We start from the raw sequence: 16,659 nt of genomic DNA, 5'->3' as shown, positions 1-16,659 counted from the left end.
CAGTAGTAAGTTCATTTTCCTACAGTGTGCCTGTGAGTGGAGAAGGAAATAGGCTGCAAAAGAGCCTGATGGAACTTTGGGGTGATGGATATATTTCCATCTAGATTGGTCATGGTTCTAGGACCGTATGTATTTTCAGAGCTCATCTATTTGTACTTGTGTATATACCTTAATAAACCTAACTTTTTAAAAAGCTTCATTTGCCGCAAAATGTCCTTTGTGGGCAGGTCTTTTACCCGGACAAGGCCTAAAGATAAGCACAAGTTTGTGGAGCTATTCAAAGGAAGTATAGTGGGGTGCTGACAGCACAGACAAGTGTGCTATTCAAGGGAAGTATGGTAGTGGGGTGTTGACAGCGCGCGCCCGTGAAAGGCTGGCGCCTTGCAGCGGATATCTGGCCGCTCTGACTGCTGGTCCTGAAGCTGCGACGGACTCGGCTTCTGCCTCCCTGGGAAGCCACGGCGGTCTCTAGCCTGGCCCCTGTACTGAGGAGGGGAGAAACCACGTAGCCGGCTTGCCCTGGGCCTGACTGTGACCAAGGTAGGCGAGGACCCTAGGTGTTCGCCCACCACAGCGGAGGTAGCCGGCGGCGGGCACAGGTCGCGGCTGCTTAAAGAAAACCCACGAAGCAGCATTCGGGTCGTGCAGCCCCGGAGTCTCGGTGCTTCCTGTAGGTGACACTCGGTACGGGCTAGCAAGGAAAGCTGGGTGAGGAGACAAACGCTTCCGGAGACGCAAGTTCCGACGCGACTGTTTCCGGCACGCCACTTCCGGCGCACTGATCCCGGCTGGGGCGGGCTGAGTGGCAGTTAAGCGGGCCGTGCCATGCAACCTCGGGCACTGCCAACCGTGGACGAGCTCTGGGTGTGCGGGCGGCCTGGCGCGGCGCTCCGGTAAGGCGTGTGTGCGGCGGGGCGGGGACAGAACCGTCTTCTCGGGCTCTGGGCGTGTCCGAGACCGCGCTCCCCGCCGAAATCAAGCTCCGAGTCATCCGTGTGGGGCGTTCGTCCTCCCTGGCACAGTTGGCCCCTTTCCAGAAGCCCGTTTTGTTTGTTTTACGTCTAAATTCGCGTCCGTTCTTATTCTCTCCCTGACAAGGTCTGAAGACGGGCAGGAGAATAACGTATGTAAAGGCGCGTAATGCCAGGCACTGTGCCAAACGTTTTATGATGCTTTTCGAACTCTCGTAACATTCAGGTGCTGAGGGAGTTTGGGGGTAGCGGTGAGCTGGTAAAAAGTCTGTTGGGAACGAAGACTGATACTTTGAAAATGTTCGTTTTTATTTTTCCCCTCTTTTAAAATACTCTTTGCCAAGAGTAAACATTCGTCTCCCCTCTCCCTCACGCCCCTGCGATGTATTGTTTTGACGCGGATGTATGAATAGTTAATGTCGGAGGACGTACTTTAAAAAAAAAGTCTAACTGCAAGTTAGATGTGGTTAAATTCCCTCAAAAACCACACACACTGGTAGTTCGAACTTTGTTTTATATAATTAAACGCAGCTGGGATCACAGCACTAAAAACCTAGTGTTTGGCGCAGTTTGATCCAGTCTTTTTTGAAAAGTATAGAGATTAACATTATGCTAATTTTTAAATACTTGATTTCTAGACCAGGATGTAATCAATAAAAAGGGACATTAATATTTAGCACCAGTTTTTAATTTTGCTAGTTATTTTACATTGACTGCAAGCCACTTAAAACAGTTTGTTAGACCGGGCGCGCTGGCTCACGACTTTGGGAGGCCAGCACTTTGGGAGGCCGAGGCGGACGGATCAAAAGGTCAGGAGTTTGAGACCAGCCTGGCCAATATGGCGAAGTCTGTCTCTACTAAAAATAGAAAAATTAGCCGGGCGTGGTAGCAGGCGCCTGTAGTCCCAGCCACTTGGGAGGCTGAGGCAGGAGAATCGTTTGAACCCTGGAGGTGGAGGTTGCAGTGAGCCAAGATCGGGTCACTGCACTCCAGCCTGGGTGACAGAGCGAGACTCTGAGACTCCGTCTCAAAAAAAAGAAAACACCAAAAAAAAGAAAAACAATTTGTTATTTTTTGGAATTAGATATGTACAAAGTACTTAGAATAGCTGGAATCTAACAAAGACTAAGTAAGTACTAACCACCATTATTGTGATGATGATAATGATGAATTTTCAAAATGCCATCCCAGAGAAAAACTAGTCCTTTTTTTATGTTGCCCTTTTGCCCTTATTGAAATACTTAATTTTCTTTTTTTTTATTTTTTTAGACAGAGTCTCGTTCTGTCGCCCAGGCTGGAGTCCAGTGGCACGATCTCAGCTCACTGCACCCTCTGCCTCCCGGCTTCAAGCGATTCTTCTGCCTCAGCCTCCCGAGTAGCTGGGACTACAGGCACCCACCACCTTGCCGCGCTAATTTTTGTATTTCTTGTAGCGATGGGGTTTCACCATATTGGCCAGGCTGGTCTCGAACTCCTGACCTCGTGATCCATCTGCCTTGGCCTCCCAAAGTGCTAGGATTACAGGTTTGAGCCACTGCACCTGGCCACTTTTCTCTTTTTTAAAGATATGTTTTTGAATTTAGAATTTAAAAACCCTAACTAAAATATATTTACCCATTTTGATCATATAGCTTTGTTACTTTGTGGAGGAAAAGGGGACAAATTAAAAAAAAAATTTTTTTTTTTTTTTTTTGACTCAAAGTCTCATTCTGTCGCCCAGACTGGAGTGCAGTGGTGCATTCTCAGCTCACTGCAACCTCCGTCTCCCAGGCTCAAGTGATTCTCATGCCTCAGCCTTCCGAATAGCTGGGATTACAGGTGTGTGCCACTGCTCCCGGCTAATTTTTGTATTTTTAGTAGAAACGGGGTTTCACCATGTTGGCCAAGCTGGTCTTGAATTCCTGACCTCAGGTAACCGGCCCAACCTCAGCCTCCCAAAGTTCTGGGATTACAGGCGTGAGCTACCACGCCTGGCCTATCAATACAGATTGTCTTAATTTAAATGTTATGATTTTTCAAACTTATCCACTGTCTCTTAAACTAGTGACATAATAGCCATGATTTCATTACTGCTGTCTGCTTTGAATATTTTGAACAAGAAACCAGGTTGTTACTCCATTTTTTTCTCTCTTTATTTAAAATTTATTGTAAGATATTGTACCATATTCCATTTCTTAAGGTTGGTACAGAAATAATTAGGAAAATGAAATCACTACTTTCAGTGCTTGGGATGGGACAGAGAGGTAGGTGCTTCTGGAGGCACTAGTATAGCCAGGCCCATATCCAAATTTACAAGGGGCCCGGCACAGTGGCCCAGCTCTTTGGAAAGCTGGGTTGGGCAGATCACTTTAGGTCAGAAGTTCGAGATCAGCCTGGCCAACATGGTAAAACCCCACCTGTACTAAAAATACAAAAATTAGCCAGGCGTGGTGGCACACGCCTGTAATCCAAGCTACTCAGGAGGCTGAGGCAGGAGGATTGCTTGAACCCAGGAGGTCGGGAGGTGGAGGCAGCAGTGAATGGAGATCGTGCCACTGCACTCCAGCCTGGACAACAAAGTGAGACTACCACAAAGAAAAAAAAAAAACAAAAACGGAGTTCGAGACCAGCCCAGACACCATGGTGAAACCCAGTCGTTACTTAAAAAATACAAAAATTAACTAGGCATGGTGGTGCATGCCTTTAATCCCAACTACTCGGGAGGCTGAGGCAGGAGAATCGCTTGAACCTGGGAGGCGGTGGTTGTAGTGAGCTGAGATCAACCCACTGCACAGCCTGGGTGACAAAGCAAGATACTGTCTCCAAAAAAAGCAAACAACAACAAAAAAACACAAATTTACGGCAAGAAACTTTACAGACCTTTTGCATTAAAAGGTTGATCTCTATCGAGGGGAAATAAGGCAAAATGCTGATGTGAGTGTATTCCATTCCCTGTCCTCTTCTCCCTCCCTGTCCAACAAGAGAATCATTTGAGTATATGCTTCTCTTGCTTTTTCTTAAAAGCAGGAGCAGGGGACAGGCAATGCTGTGGTGTCAGGTGGACCTAGATTTAAGTCCCCATTATTCTACCTAGTCTCTATGTGACTTTGGAAAAATTAAAAGTCGGGGAATCTTGGTGGCAAAATAAACTGGAATGTGATTCTTGGTGAGTGTCTTCACTGTCATTCTACAAGGACAGACGAGACTAGATATTTAATATATAGAATCTTTTCACTGTGTCAGAGGCATATCTGGTTTTCCATATGCATATGCCTCTGACACAAGGAAAATTTAGCAGCAAAGTGTAAATTGCCCATTGCTAGTCTGACATGGCAGCCCAGAACTCCAATGCACAGCATCTAATAATCCTGAACTCATTGGCTGTAATGCACCATTGTCACCTACAGACAATAACGGGTTTTTTGTTTTTAAACTGTAGCTGTGTCAGCGTGTTATGATGCCGTCCCGTACCAACCTGGCTACTGGAATCCCCAGTAGTAAAGTGAAATATTCAAGGCTCTCCAGCACAGACGATGGCTACATTGACCTTCAGGTAAATGCAGAAGAGAACTGACGAGACTGGCTGGCTGTGTTTCTGTTGAGTTAGCAGGAAGACCTTCCAGGTGGAGATTCTACTAACTGTCCCTGGGGATTAGAGGGAGCAACAAGAAGAAAACTCAGCTCTGAGACCCTTTCAGCCGTAATTGCAGAAGAGGGCCATGGCAGGGTAGTTTCAAACCAATTCCAGTATTGTCCATTTCTAAGAATTTAGAAGTTACAGGTTTTATTTACTTTATTCAGAAACTAATCAGATTGTGTTTTGTTAAGTGGAGTTTTTTTTTTTTTAAGGAACTTTAAAATTTTTGTTAGGTGGAATTTTTTTTATCACTGTTTATTTACACTTTAGTCAAAGCCAGTTCAGCTTTTAAGAGAGAAACTTATTACTAAAGCCAGCAGATTGTGGGAATCTTCCTTCTTTCCTGATGTCATGAGATCCAATTTATTAAAGGTATTCTTTGTGATAAATAGTAAGTAAAACACAGTATTTATTAAGTTTGTATCCTACCCTAACCATTTATAAACTAGTCAATACTATAGCATCTCCTTTTGCGCACTTCCCCTTACAATAGAATATTCTAGGTGGAACTAGGGCCAACGAGGAAGTAGCAGGAACCCATCCTTTATAAATAAATAAATTACTCTTTGGACCCACATTTGAAAGAGAGATAAAAATAGATCTGGAAAGATCTGGGAAGCTTCCAGCCACTTAGGTCAGATACAACCATGAGCCAAACCTTAGAAAATTTGTCTCTGAATTTTAACCTTGAATTGAATTTGTTCATAAGGCAGGTTTACTTGCTATGTGGAACAAACAACTAATCCTCTGGAATAAGCTGAAATTGCCTTCTTTTCCTTTTTTTTTTTTCTTTTTTTTGAGACGGAGTTTTACTCTTGTTGCCCAGGCTGAAGTGCAATGGCACAATCTTGGCTCACTGCAACCTCCCCCTCCCAGGTTCAAGCGATTCTCCTGCCTCAGCCTCCCAAGTAGCTGGGATTACAGGCATATGCCACCATGCCCAGCTAATTCTGTATTTTTAGCAGAGACAGTGTTTCTCCATGTTGGTCAGGTTGGTCTCGAACTCCTGACCTCAGGTGATCTTCTTGCCTCGGCCTCCCAAAGTGCTGGGATTATAGGCGTGAGCCACCGTGCCCAGCCTCTTGTTTTGTTTTGTTTTGTTTTGAAGATGTAGTCTTGCTCTGTTGCCCAGGCTGGAGTGCAGTGGTACGATCCTAGCTCACTGCAACCTCCCCCTCCTGGTTCAAGCAATTCTTGTACCTCAGCCTCCCTAGTACCTGGGGGACTACAGGCGTGCACCACCATGCCTGGCCAGTTTTCGTAGTTTTAGTATAGATGGGGTTTCGCCATTTTGGCCAGGCTGGTCTCGAACTCTTAACCTCCAGTGATTCACCCACTTCGGCCTCCCAAAGCACTGGAATTACAGGCGTGAGCCACTGCGCCCGGCCTTTTTTTTTTTTTTTTTTTTTGAGACAGGGTCTTGCTCTTTTGCCCAGGCTTGGGTACAGTGGCACAATCAAGGCTCACTGTAACCTTGACCTTCTGGACTCAAGCAGTCTTCTCACCTCAGCCTCCTGAATAGCTGGGACCACAGGCATGTGCCACCACACCCAGCTAATTTTTAAATTTTTTGTGGAGACAGGATCTCTTAAATCCTCATAAGTTAGTACAGCCATGTATGTGCCAGGCAGTTAATAAATATATGTCTAACAAATGAATGACCATAAAGTCATTTCTGTTTTTGTTTAAAAAAAAAGTTTCTTATGATACAGTGAATGATTTATGGAATGAGATTCGAACTAGAATGAATGACATTCCTCTGAGATTCCTTTGAGTAACTGTGAGAGCAATATCTAGAGCTTCATCTCTTGCCAGTCCCTTTTATTTCTCAGAGCTGCACTGGGTGGTAGGACATACTTAAGACACATACGTTTGGTTCTTAATTACCCTCCCATTTTTGTTGTTATTGTATTTGAAACAGGCTCTGGCTCTGTCACCCAGGCTGGAGTGCAGTGGTGCAATCTCAGCTCACTGCAGTCTTCACCTCCTGGGCTCAAGCCATCCTCCCACCTCAGCCTCCCAAGTAGCTGGGACTGCAGGCGCATGCCACCACGCCCAGCTAATTTTTGTATTTTTTGTAGAGACGAGGTTTCACCATGTTGTTCAGGCTGGTCTCAAAATCCTGAGCTCAAGTGATCTGCCTGCCTCAGCCTCCCACGTTGCTGGGATTACAGGTGTGAGCTCTCCTCCCTGTTTTAAAGTGTTTGAGGCTGGGCTTGATGGCTCATACCTGTAATCCCAGCACTTTGGGAGGCAGAGGTGGACGATTCCCTTGAGCCCAGGAGTTGGAGACCACCCTGGGCAACATAGTGAGACCTCGTTTCTACAGAAAAATTTAAAAATTAGCTGGGCGTGGTGACGTATACTTGTAGTCCCAGCTACTTGAGAGGATGAGGCAAGAGAATTGCTTGAGCCCAGGAGTTCGAGGCTGCAATGAGCTATAATTGCACCACTGCACTCCAGCTTGGGTGATAGAGCAAGACTGTCTCGAAAATCATAAAAATTAGGCTGGGCATGGTGGCTCATGCCTGTAATCCCAGCACTTTGGGAGGCCAAGGCGGGCGGATCACCTGAGGTCAGGAATTTGAGACCAGCCAGGTCAACAAGGTGAAACCCTGTCTCTACTAAAAATACCAAAAAAATTAGCTGGGTGTAGTGGCGGGCACCTGTAATCCCAGCTACTCAGGAGGCTGAGACAGGAGAATCACTTGAATCCAGGAGGCAGAGGTTGCAGTGAGCCGAGATCGCGCCATTGCTCTCCAGCCTGGGCAACAAGAACAAAACTCCGTCTCAAAACAAACAAAAACATAAAATTAAAAATAATTAAATGTTTGAACCCAGGTATTTGCATAATGTTCTTCGTTGTCTTTTTCATCTCTGTTTCTCTTCTAGTTTAAGAAAACCCCTCCTAAGATCCCTTATAAGGCCATCGCACTTGCCACTGTGCTGTTTCTGATTGGCGCCTTTCTCATTATTATAGGCTCCCTCCTGCTGTCAGGCTACATCAGCAAAGGGGTAAGCTGACGGGCATGTGGGAATAAGCTGTGAGATTTTTTAAATGTTAGCCAAGGCCCTAGTGTGTGTGTGTGTGTGTGTGTGTGTGTGTGTGTGTGTGTGTGTGTGTCCCAGTGGTCTGTTTTTTTTTTTTTGAGACAGGGTCTTGCTCTGTCATCTAAGTTAGAGTGCAGTGGCACAACCTTTACCTCCCTGGACTCAAGCGATCCTCCCACCTCAGGCTCCCGAGTAGCTGGGACTACATGTGTGTGCCACCACACCCAGCTAATTTTATTTTTTATTTATTTTTGTTTGTTTTATTTTGTGTAGAGACAGGGTTTCACTATGTTTCCCAGGCTGATCTCTAACTCCTGAACTCAAGCAGTCTGCCTGCCTCAGCCTTCCAAAGTGCTGGGATTGCAGGTGTGAACCATTGTACCTGGCCAATTTTTTTTTTCAATTTTTTTTCCAATTTTTACGGGTACATAGTAGGTGTATATACTTAGGGGATACATGAGATATTTCGATACAGCCATGCATTCATAATAATCATATCAGGCAAAATGGGGTATCCATCACCTCAAGCATTCATCATTTGTGTTACGTTCCAATTATACTTTTATTTATTTATTTATTTAGAGACAGTCAGGCTGGAGTGCAGTGGCATAATGTCGGCTAACTGCAACCTCCGCCTCCCAGGTTCATGCTATTCTTGTGCCTCAGCCTCCCAAGTAGCTGGAATTACAGATGTGCGCCACTGCACCCGGCTCATGTTGGTATTTTTAGTAGAGATGGGGTTTCACCATGTTGACCAGGCTGGCCTCCCAAAGTGTTGGGATTACAGGTATGAACCACTGCACCTGGCCTACTTTTAGTTATATATATATATATATGACTAAAAATATATATATATATATATATATATGACTAAAATATATATATATAAATTTTGTTGTTTTGTTGTTGTTGTATATATATATATATATTTTGGAGACAGAGTCTTGTTCTGTCATCCAGGCTGGAGTGCAGTGGCACGATCTCAGCTCACTGCAACCTCTGGCTCCTGGGTTCAAGTGATTCTCCTGCCTAAGCCTCCTGAGTAGCTGGGACTACAGTGGCAAGCCAGCACGCCTGGCTTATTTTTGTATTTTTAGTAGAGATAGGTTTTTGCCATGTTGGCCAGGCTGGTCACGAACTCCTGACCTCAAGCGGTCTGCCCGCCTGGACCTCCTAAAGTGCTGGGATTACAGGCGTGAGCCACGACATCCAGCCTTAGTTATTATATTTTTAAATGTACAATAAATTATTCTCTAGTCACTTTGTGCTATCAAATACTAGAGCTTATTCATTCTATGTAACTATATTTTTGTACCCGTTAACCATCCCCATTTCCCCCCACCTTTCCCAGCCTTTGGTAACCATCATTCTACAATATCCATGAGTTCAATTGTTTTAATTTTTAGTTCCCACAAATGAGTGAGAACATGGAAAGTGTGTCTTTCTGTACCTGGCTTATTTCACTTAACATCCTCCAGTTTCATCCATGTTGTTGCAAGTGACAGGATCTTGTTTTTTTTTTTTTGTGGCTGAATAGTACTCCATTGTATATATGTACCACATTTTCTTTATTCACTTGTCTGTTGAAGAACACTTTGGTTGCTTCCAGATCTTGGCTGTTGTGAATAGTGCTGTCTTAAATATGGAAGTGCAGATATCTCTTTGACAGACTGATTTCCTTTCTTAAGGGTATATACCTAGCTGTGAGATTGCTGGATCATATGGTAGTTCTATTTCATACTGTTCTTCATAGTGGCTATACTAATTTACATTCCCATCAACATCGTACGCGGGTTCCCTTCTCTCCACATCCTCGCTAGCATTTGTTACTGCCTGTTTTTTTGGATAAAAGCCATTTTGGCTGGGTGCAGTGGCTCATGCCTGTAGTCCCAGCATTTTTGGAGGCCGAGACAGGAGGATCACTTGAGCCCAGGAGTTCGAGACCAGCCTGGGCAACATAGTGAGACCTCGTGTCTATATTTTTTAAACCAAGATGAGATGGTATCTCACTGTAGTCTTGATTTGCATTTCTTTGATCAATGATGTTAAGCACCTTTCATACCTATTTGCCATTTGTATGTCTTCTTTTGAGAAATGCCCATTTTTGATTGGATTATTAGATTTTTTTCCTACAGAGTTTGAGCTCCTTATATATTCTGGTTATTAATTCCTTGTCAGATGGATACTTTGCATATATTTTTTCCCATTCTGTGGGTTGTCTCTTCACTTTGTTGATTGTTTCCTTTGCTTCACAGAAGCTTTTTAACCCGATGTGATCTCATTTATCTGTTTTTGCTTTGGTTGCCTGTGCTTTTGGGGGCATTACTCAAGAAATCTTTGCCCAGTCCAGCATCCTGAAGAGTTTCCCCCATGTTTTCTTATAGTAATTTCATAGTTTTAGGTCTTACATTTAAGTGTTTAATCCATTTTCATTTGATTTTTGTATATGGCAAGAGATTTGAGGGGTCTAATTTCATTCTTTGGCATATGGATATCCAGTTTTCCTAATACCATGTATTGAAAAGACTGGTTCTTTCCCCAGTGTATGTTCTTTTTTTTTTTTTGAGACAGAGTCTCACTCTGTCATCCAGGCTGGAGTGCAGTGGCACCATCTTAGCTCACTGCAACCTCAGCCTCCCAATAACAGGCATGTGCCACCACACTTGATTAACTTTTTTTTTTTTTTTCATTTTTTGTATAGACGAGGTTTTGCTGTGTTGCCCAGGCTGATCTCGAACTCCTAGACTCAAGCAGTCCAGGAGTACAGTGGCGTGATCACAGCTCTCTGCAACCTCGATCTTCCGGGCTCAATCAATCCTCCTACCTCAGCTTCCCAAGTAGCTGGAGTTACAGCTGTGAGTCACCATACCCAGCTAATTTTTTTGTTTGTTTGGTAGAGATGAGATCTCCTTATGTTGCCCAGGCTGGTCTTGATCTCCTAGGCTCAAGCAATCCTCCTGCCTCAGCCTCCCAAAGTGCTGGAATTACAGGCTTTAGCCACTGCACCCCTCTTGACTATGTTCCCCATTGTGTGTTAATTATGGTCAGTGTGAAGCCCATCCTAGCCTCCCAAAGTGCTGGGATTACAGGCGTGAGCCACTGCACCCAGTGGATGTAGAATTTTATCAAATGCTTTTCTAGCATTGATTGAAATAATCATAAGGTTTTTGTCTTTCATTCTGCTGATACGATTTTATCACATTGATTGGTTTGTGTAAGTGGAACCATCCTTGCCTCTCTGGGATAAATCCCACTTGGTTCTGATCATTGATCTTTTTAATGTGTTGTTGAATTCGGTTTGCTAGTATTATCCTCCTTATTGAGGATTTTTGCATCAATGTTCATCAGGATATTGCCCTATTTTTCTTTTTTTGATGTGTCTTTGCCTAGTTTTGGTATCAGGGTAAAACTGGCCTAATAGAATGAGTTTGGAAGTATTCTCTCCATGTCTGTTTCAGAACAGTTTCAGTAGGATTAGTATTTATTTATTTATTTATTTTGAGACAGGGTCTCATTCTGTCACCCAGGCGTAGTGCAGTGGTGCAATCTCAGCTCACTGCAACCTTTGCCTCCCAGGCTTAAGTGATCTTGCCACCTCAGCCTCGCTAGCAACTGGGACCACAGGCATATACCACCATGCCCGTCTAATTTTTGTATTTTTTGTCAAGATAGGGTTTTACCATGTTGACCAGGCTGGTCTTGAAATCCTGAGCTCAAGCAATCTGCCTGCCTTGGCCTCCCAAAGTGCTAGGATTACAGGAGTGAGCCGCCATGCCCAGCCAAGTATTAATTCTTTAACTGGTATAATTCAGCAGCGAAACCATTGAGTCCCAGGCTTCTCTTTGCTAGGAGACTTTTTATTATGGCCTCCATCTCATTACTCTTTGTCTATTCAGGTTTTAGATTTTTTTCAATCTTTGTTTTTATATTCATGTCTGGTACAGCAGATTCCAGCAGAAAAAACAAAAAGATTTTCTTTTACATTTTGTTCTCTGTTGGCAAAACATGTTTTTTTTCCTTTGAGCAACAGTAAATTTCCATAGTTCCTGTAAGGGAGGTGGTGGCAGGTAGGCAAACTTGGCCTCTGAGATATTAGACAGTTTGCCCTGTCATAGTTTGGAACAACATGGCTGAGGCGTGGCATACAGGAGTCCTGATTGGTAAAGGGCTGTAGCTGGAGCAGCATGCTGTCATTGTAGCTGTGCAGTGCCATGGACATACCATCAGTATTTGGAGAGAAATAGCAATTCTGTTATATGTGTGGGGTCACTGTGCCTCATAAGTCAGTTCCTTCTTACATTAGGTTTGGTTGGAGTTCCTGTTGAGCTTCACTATGAAACCTTAGAAACCTAAAGTAGTGGCCGGGCACAGTGGCTCACGCCTGTAATCCCAGCACTTTGGGAGGCTGAGGCGGGTGGATCACTTGGTCAGGAGATCGAGACCATCCTGGCTAACACGGTGAAACCCTGTCTCTACTAAAAATACAAAAAATTAGCCAGGCATCATGGTGGGTGCCTGTAGTCCCAGCTACTAGGGAGGCTGAGGCAGGAGAATGGCGTGAACCCAGGAGATGGAGCTTGCGGTGAGCCGAGATCGCGCCACTGCACTCCAGCCTGGGCAACAGAGCGAGACTCTGTCTCAAAAAAAAAAAAAAAATCCTAAAGTAGTTGGTGGTTCTTTCTTATGGGCTGTCCCCACATACACAGTGTCTAAGTTGTCTTGAACCAATTCTGACTATAATTAACACACAACAGGGAACACAGCCAGCCAGGTGCAGTGGCTCAAGCCTATAATTCTAGCATTTTGAGAGGCTGAGGCAGGAGGATTGCTTGAGCCCCAGAGTTCAAGACCAGCCTGGGCAACATAGCAAGACCTCATCTCTACCAAACAAACAAACATACAAAATTAGCCGGGTATGGTGACTCACACCTTTAACCCCAGCTACTTGGAGGCTGAGGTGGGAGGACCACTTGAGCCTGGGAAGTCGAGGTTGCAGTGAGCTGTAATCACGTCACTGTACTCCAGCCTGAGCAACAGAGCAGGACTCTTACCTCAAAAAAAAAAAAAAAAAAAAAAAAAGAAAGAGAAAGAAAAGAAAACCTGAAGGCTGAGAAAAACAGAGTTTATTGTAGTGGTATCTGTACAATTACAAAAGGCGAAAAACAACCAAAGTGTCCAGCAGCTGTATGTGGGGCAGTTAAGTAAAACTGTAATATGTCCATTTCAGTGGAATGTTACACATCCTTACAGTTTAAATATATGAAGAGGTTTTAATACTATTGGCCACAGGACACAGAGTATGGTGTGTTCACAACTAAAGAGCTTTAAAAAAAGGAAAAGCCAAAATATCTGGATGAGAATGGGTCATTTTTTTCTTTATAATTGTTAGTACTTTGTAGTTTTTCTTCAATTTATAATCAGGAGGAAACCTTTTCCCTTGGTAGTATACAACTCAAAGAAAATGTACTGAAGAGTATAAAATACTGATCTAAGAATTAGGTCTGTGACGTTTTATTTTAAAATGTGTAACTCTTAATGGTACTAATGTGTTTGTCTCCTTCTGCCACCAGGGGGCAGACCGGGCCGTTCCAGTCCTGATCATTGGCATTCTGGTGTTCCTACCCGGATTTTACCACCTGCGCATCGCTTACTACGCATCCAAAGGCTACCGTGGTTACTCCTATGATGACATTCCTGACTTTGATGACTAGCACCCACCTCATAGCTGAGGAGAAGAGTCACAGTGGAACTGTCCCAGCTTTAAGATATCTAGCAGAAACTATAGCTAAGGACTAAGGAATTCTGCAGCTTGCAGATGTTTAAGAAAATAATGACCAGATTTTATGGGTCCTTCCCAAAGATGTTAACTGAACCTACAGTTAGATAATTAGGACATGCCCTGTTTTTCATCCCTTGGCTCTGGCAAGAGCTCCTGACAAGTTTTTCCACAGGAATATGTATCATGGAAGAATAGAGGTGGTTCTGTAATGGAAAAGTGTTGCCTGCCACCACCCTCTGTAGAGTTGAGCATTTCTTTTAAATAGTCCTCATTGCCAATTTGTTCTTTTAGGAAATGGAAGAATGTAGTATGGCTAATTTCTTATTATTAAGTAATTTATTTTAAAAATATCTGAGTATATTATCCTCTACACTTATCCCTACCTTCATGTTCCAGTGGAAGACCTTAGTAAAATCAAAGATCAGTGAGTTCATCTGTAATATTTTTTTTACTTGCTTTCTTATTGACAGCAACCAGGAATTTTTTTTATCCTGCAGAGCAAGTTTTCAAAATGTAAATACTTTATCTGTTTAACAGCCCTTGGCCCATTCTGATCCAGTTCACCAGTAGGTTGGACAGCATATAATTTGGATCATTTTGTCCCTTGTAAATCAAGATGTTCTGCAGATTATTCCTTTAATGGCTGGACTCTTGGCTGTTTCCTAATGAAACATGTAGATAAGTGGTTATTATTTAGAGTTTATAGCCCTATTGCTAGCACCTTGTAGTATGTCGTCATTCTGCTCATGATTCCAAGGATCAGCCTGGATGCCTAGAGGACTAGATCACCTTAGTTTGATTCTATTTTTTAGCTTGCAAAAAGTGACTTATATTCCAAAGAAATTAAAATGTTGAAATCCAAATCCTAGAATTAAAATGAGTTATCTTTAAACATTTCAGAAAACATTTTGATGATTTTATGATATCTTTAATCCCAGTACCTAGATCTACCTTAGTTTCTAGGTAGCTGGCATTGTGGGTCACACTCGACTTTCCCTAACTCTGAGGTTATGGACTTGGGCAACTGGAAGCCTGGACATGCCATCAGCTGAGTTGGAAGGCTGTGGGAAGAGCAAGTTTTAGATGTCTACTCAGTATCCAAGTGGAGCTGTTGTGGAGGCAGTTGCGATGCATGTGTGTGTCTAGAGTTTAAGAGTGGGTCTTGGATGGAAATAGAAATTTGGGAGTCAGTATTTGGACAGTATCTTAAAAGCCAGAGGACTGTTTGAGATCACCAGTAGAGTGAGTGTCGTAGGAGGGAAAAAAAAAGACTCAGGAAATGAGGGACAAAGAGAGGGTGACCTGAAGCAGCCTCCAAGATTAGGCGCTTTTGGTAATAGGAATGTTGACTGGGGAGTCCAGTAGTCTAGAGTTCCTGAGCCTTGACAGTGAATATGTGAGGTGATATATAAAGCTTCATCTTGGGGAGTGGTTGCCAAGCAAAGCTCAGATCAGAAGGTTTTGGCCAAACCAAATGATTTGTTTTTTTTTTTTGTTTTTTTTTTTTTTTTTTTTTTTTTTTTAATTTATTTATTTTGAGACAGAGTCTTGCTCTACTGTCAAGGCTGGAGTGCAGTGGCACAGTCATGGCTCACTGCAGCCTTGAATTCCTGGGCTCAAGTGATCTTCCCACCTTTGCCTCCCAAAGTGTTGGGGTTATAGGCGTGAGCTACTGAGCCTGGCCTATTCGGTCCTTTTTTAAAAAGTTGATGCTGCTGGTCAAAAAAAATAAAAGGGTATGCCGGGCGCGGTGGCTCAAGCCTGTAATCCCAGCACTTTGGGAGGCCGAGGCGGGCGGATCACGAGGTCAGGAGATCGAGACCATCCTGGCTAACAGGGTGAAACCCCGTCTCTACTAAAAATACAAAAAATTAGCCGGGCGTGTTGGCGGGCGCCTGTAGTCCCAGCTACTCAGGAGGCTGAGGCAGGAGAATGGCGTGAACCCCGGGAGGCGGAGCTTGCAGTGAGCCGAGATCGCGCCACTGCACTCCAGCCTGGGGGACAGAGCAAGACTCCGTCTCAAAAAAAAAAAAAAAAAAAAAAAAAAGGGTATAAAGTGAAAAGTAAACATTCGGACATAGAGTGGAAACTGTACATTCACTCCAGCTTACCTCTCAAGGTTTTCCAAATAAATTTAATATACCCTTCCTGAAATGCTCTAAGCACATAAATACGTATCTGGTTTTTAAAACTTGGGCTCCCATTGTATGGTTCTATAATTTTTTTCCCCCCACTGATTCTATTTTGTATATCTTTCCATATCCGTGGAGATCAGTCATATTCTTGTTAATGCACATTACAAGTGTAGTTTTTCATACTATGCATTTAGTAGTCATAGGATCAGAGCAGAAACCAGCCAACTTCTACCTGAGGTAGGAATCTCCTCTCCAGAGTCCCCTGAGGAATGGCCTTTGCTGCTCTATTTGAACATTCACACTTGTAATCTCATTCCAGCTGACATTGTTACAGAAGTATCATTTATGAAGCCAAAATCAGACTCCCTGCAACTTCTGTGCTTTAACCATAGTTGTGTTATTTGGTGTTTTATAGAAAAGACCTAAACCTCTACGGCCATACTACCCTGAATGCTCCCGATCTCATCTGATCTTGGAAGCTAAGCCGGGTCAGGCCTAGTTAGTACTCGGATGGGAGAAAAGATCTAAACCTCCATAATAATGTTGAACATTTCTCGACCCTTTGCCAGATATTCTGCCAAATACTTTCATTACATATCTCATTTTAATACTTAGAAAAATCCTGAGTTAGCCGGGCACGGTGGCTCATGCCTGTAATCCCAGCACTTTGGGAGCCCGAGGCAGGTGGATCACCTGAGTTTGGGAGTTTGACCAGCCTGACCAACATGGAGAAACCCCATCTCTACTAAAAATACAAAATTAGTTGGGTGTGGTGACACATGCCTGTAATCCCAGCTGCTTGGGAGGCTAAGGCAGGAGAATTGCTTGAACCCGGCAGGCTAAGGTTGCGGTGAGCCGAGATCACGCCATTGCACTCCAGCCTGGGCAACAAGAGTGAAACTCCATCTCAAAAAAAAAAAAATCCTGAGTTAGATAAGATTCTTAGGAAGTAGGTGAGATATTTGGGATTAAAGTTAGGTAAAGCCTGGGCCTGGCACGGTAGCTCACGCCTGTAATCCAGCACTTTGGGAGGCCAAGGTGGGTGGATCACTTGAGGTCAGGAGTTCAAGATCAGCCTGACCTAAAAATAACAAAAATCAGCTGGGT

The 16,659-nt window shown here is 43.7% G+C and overlaps 1 protein-coding gene across 2 annotated transcripts; it reads left to right on the top strand.

Moving 5' to 3' along the window:
* The first annotated feature begins 751 nt into the window (after positions 1–751).
* TMEM230 (transmembrane protein 230) lies at positions 752–14,318 on the top strand. 2 transcript variants are annotated; one of them, XM_030826562.1, is made up of 5 exons: positions 779–893; positions 2,241–2,346; positions 4,390–4,503; positions 7,480–7,602; positions 13,209–14,316. In XM_030826562.1, the coding sequence occupies exons 1-5, from the start codon at positions 826–828 to the stop codon at positions 13,347–13,349; spliced, it is 552 nt and encodes a 183-aa protein (XP_030682422.1). In that variant the 5' UTR covers positions 779–825; the 3' UTR covers positions 13,350–14,316. The 2 variants fall into 2 exon arrangements, with proteins under 2 accessions (XP_003278039.1, XP_030682422.1); XM_003277991.4 differs by lacking the exon at positions 2,241–2,346 and having other exon boundaries at positions 752–893; positions 13,209–14,318.
* The last annotated feature ends 2,341 nt before the right edge of the window (positions 14,319–16,659 follow it).

The sequence above is a fragment of the Nomascus leucogenys genome, chromosome 13 (assembly GCF_006542625.1).
Source record: "Nomascus leucogenys isolate Asia chromosome 13, Asia_NLE_v1, whole genome shotgun sequence".
Taxonomy (NCBI): Eukaryota; Metazoa; Chordata; class Mammalia; order Primates; family Hylobatidae; genus Nomascus; species Nomascus leucogenys.
This window is presented reverse-complemented; position numbering and strand designations above follow the sequence as displayed.

What these genes read in the sequence shown, in the direction of transcription:
- TMEM230 (XM_030826562.1), top strand. Translation starts at nt 826, where the DNA reads ATGCAACCTCGGGCACTGCCAACCGTGGACGAGCTCTGGGTGTGCGGG. An exon ending in CGGCCTGGCGCGGCGCTCCG is followed by an intron (nt 894 to 2,240) that starts GTAAGGCGTGTG and finishes TTATTTTTTTAG; the next exon opens with ACAGAGTCTCGTTCTGTCGC. An exon ending in CAGGCTACATCAGCAAAGGG is followed by an intron (nt 7,603 to 13,208) that starts GTAAGCTGACGG and finishes TTCTGCCACCAG; the next exon opens with GGGGCAGACCGGGCCGTTCC.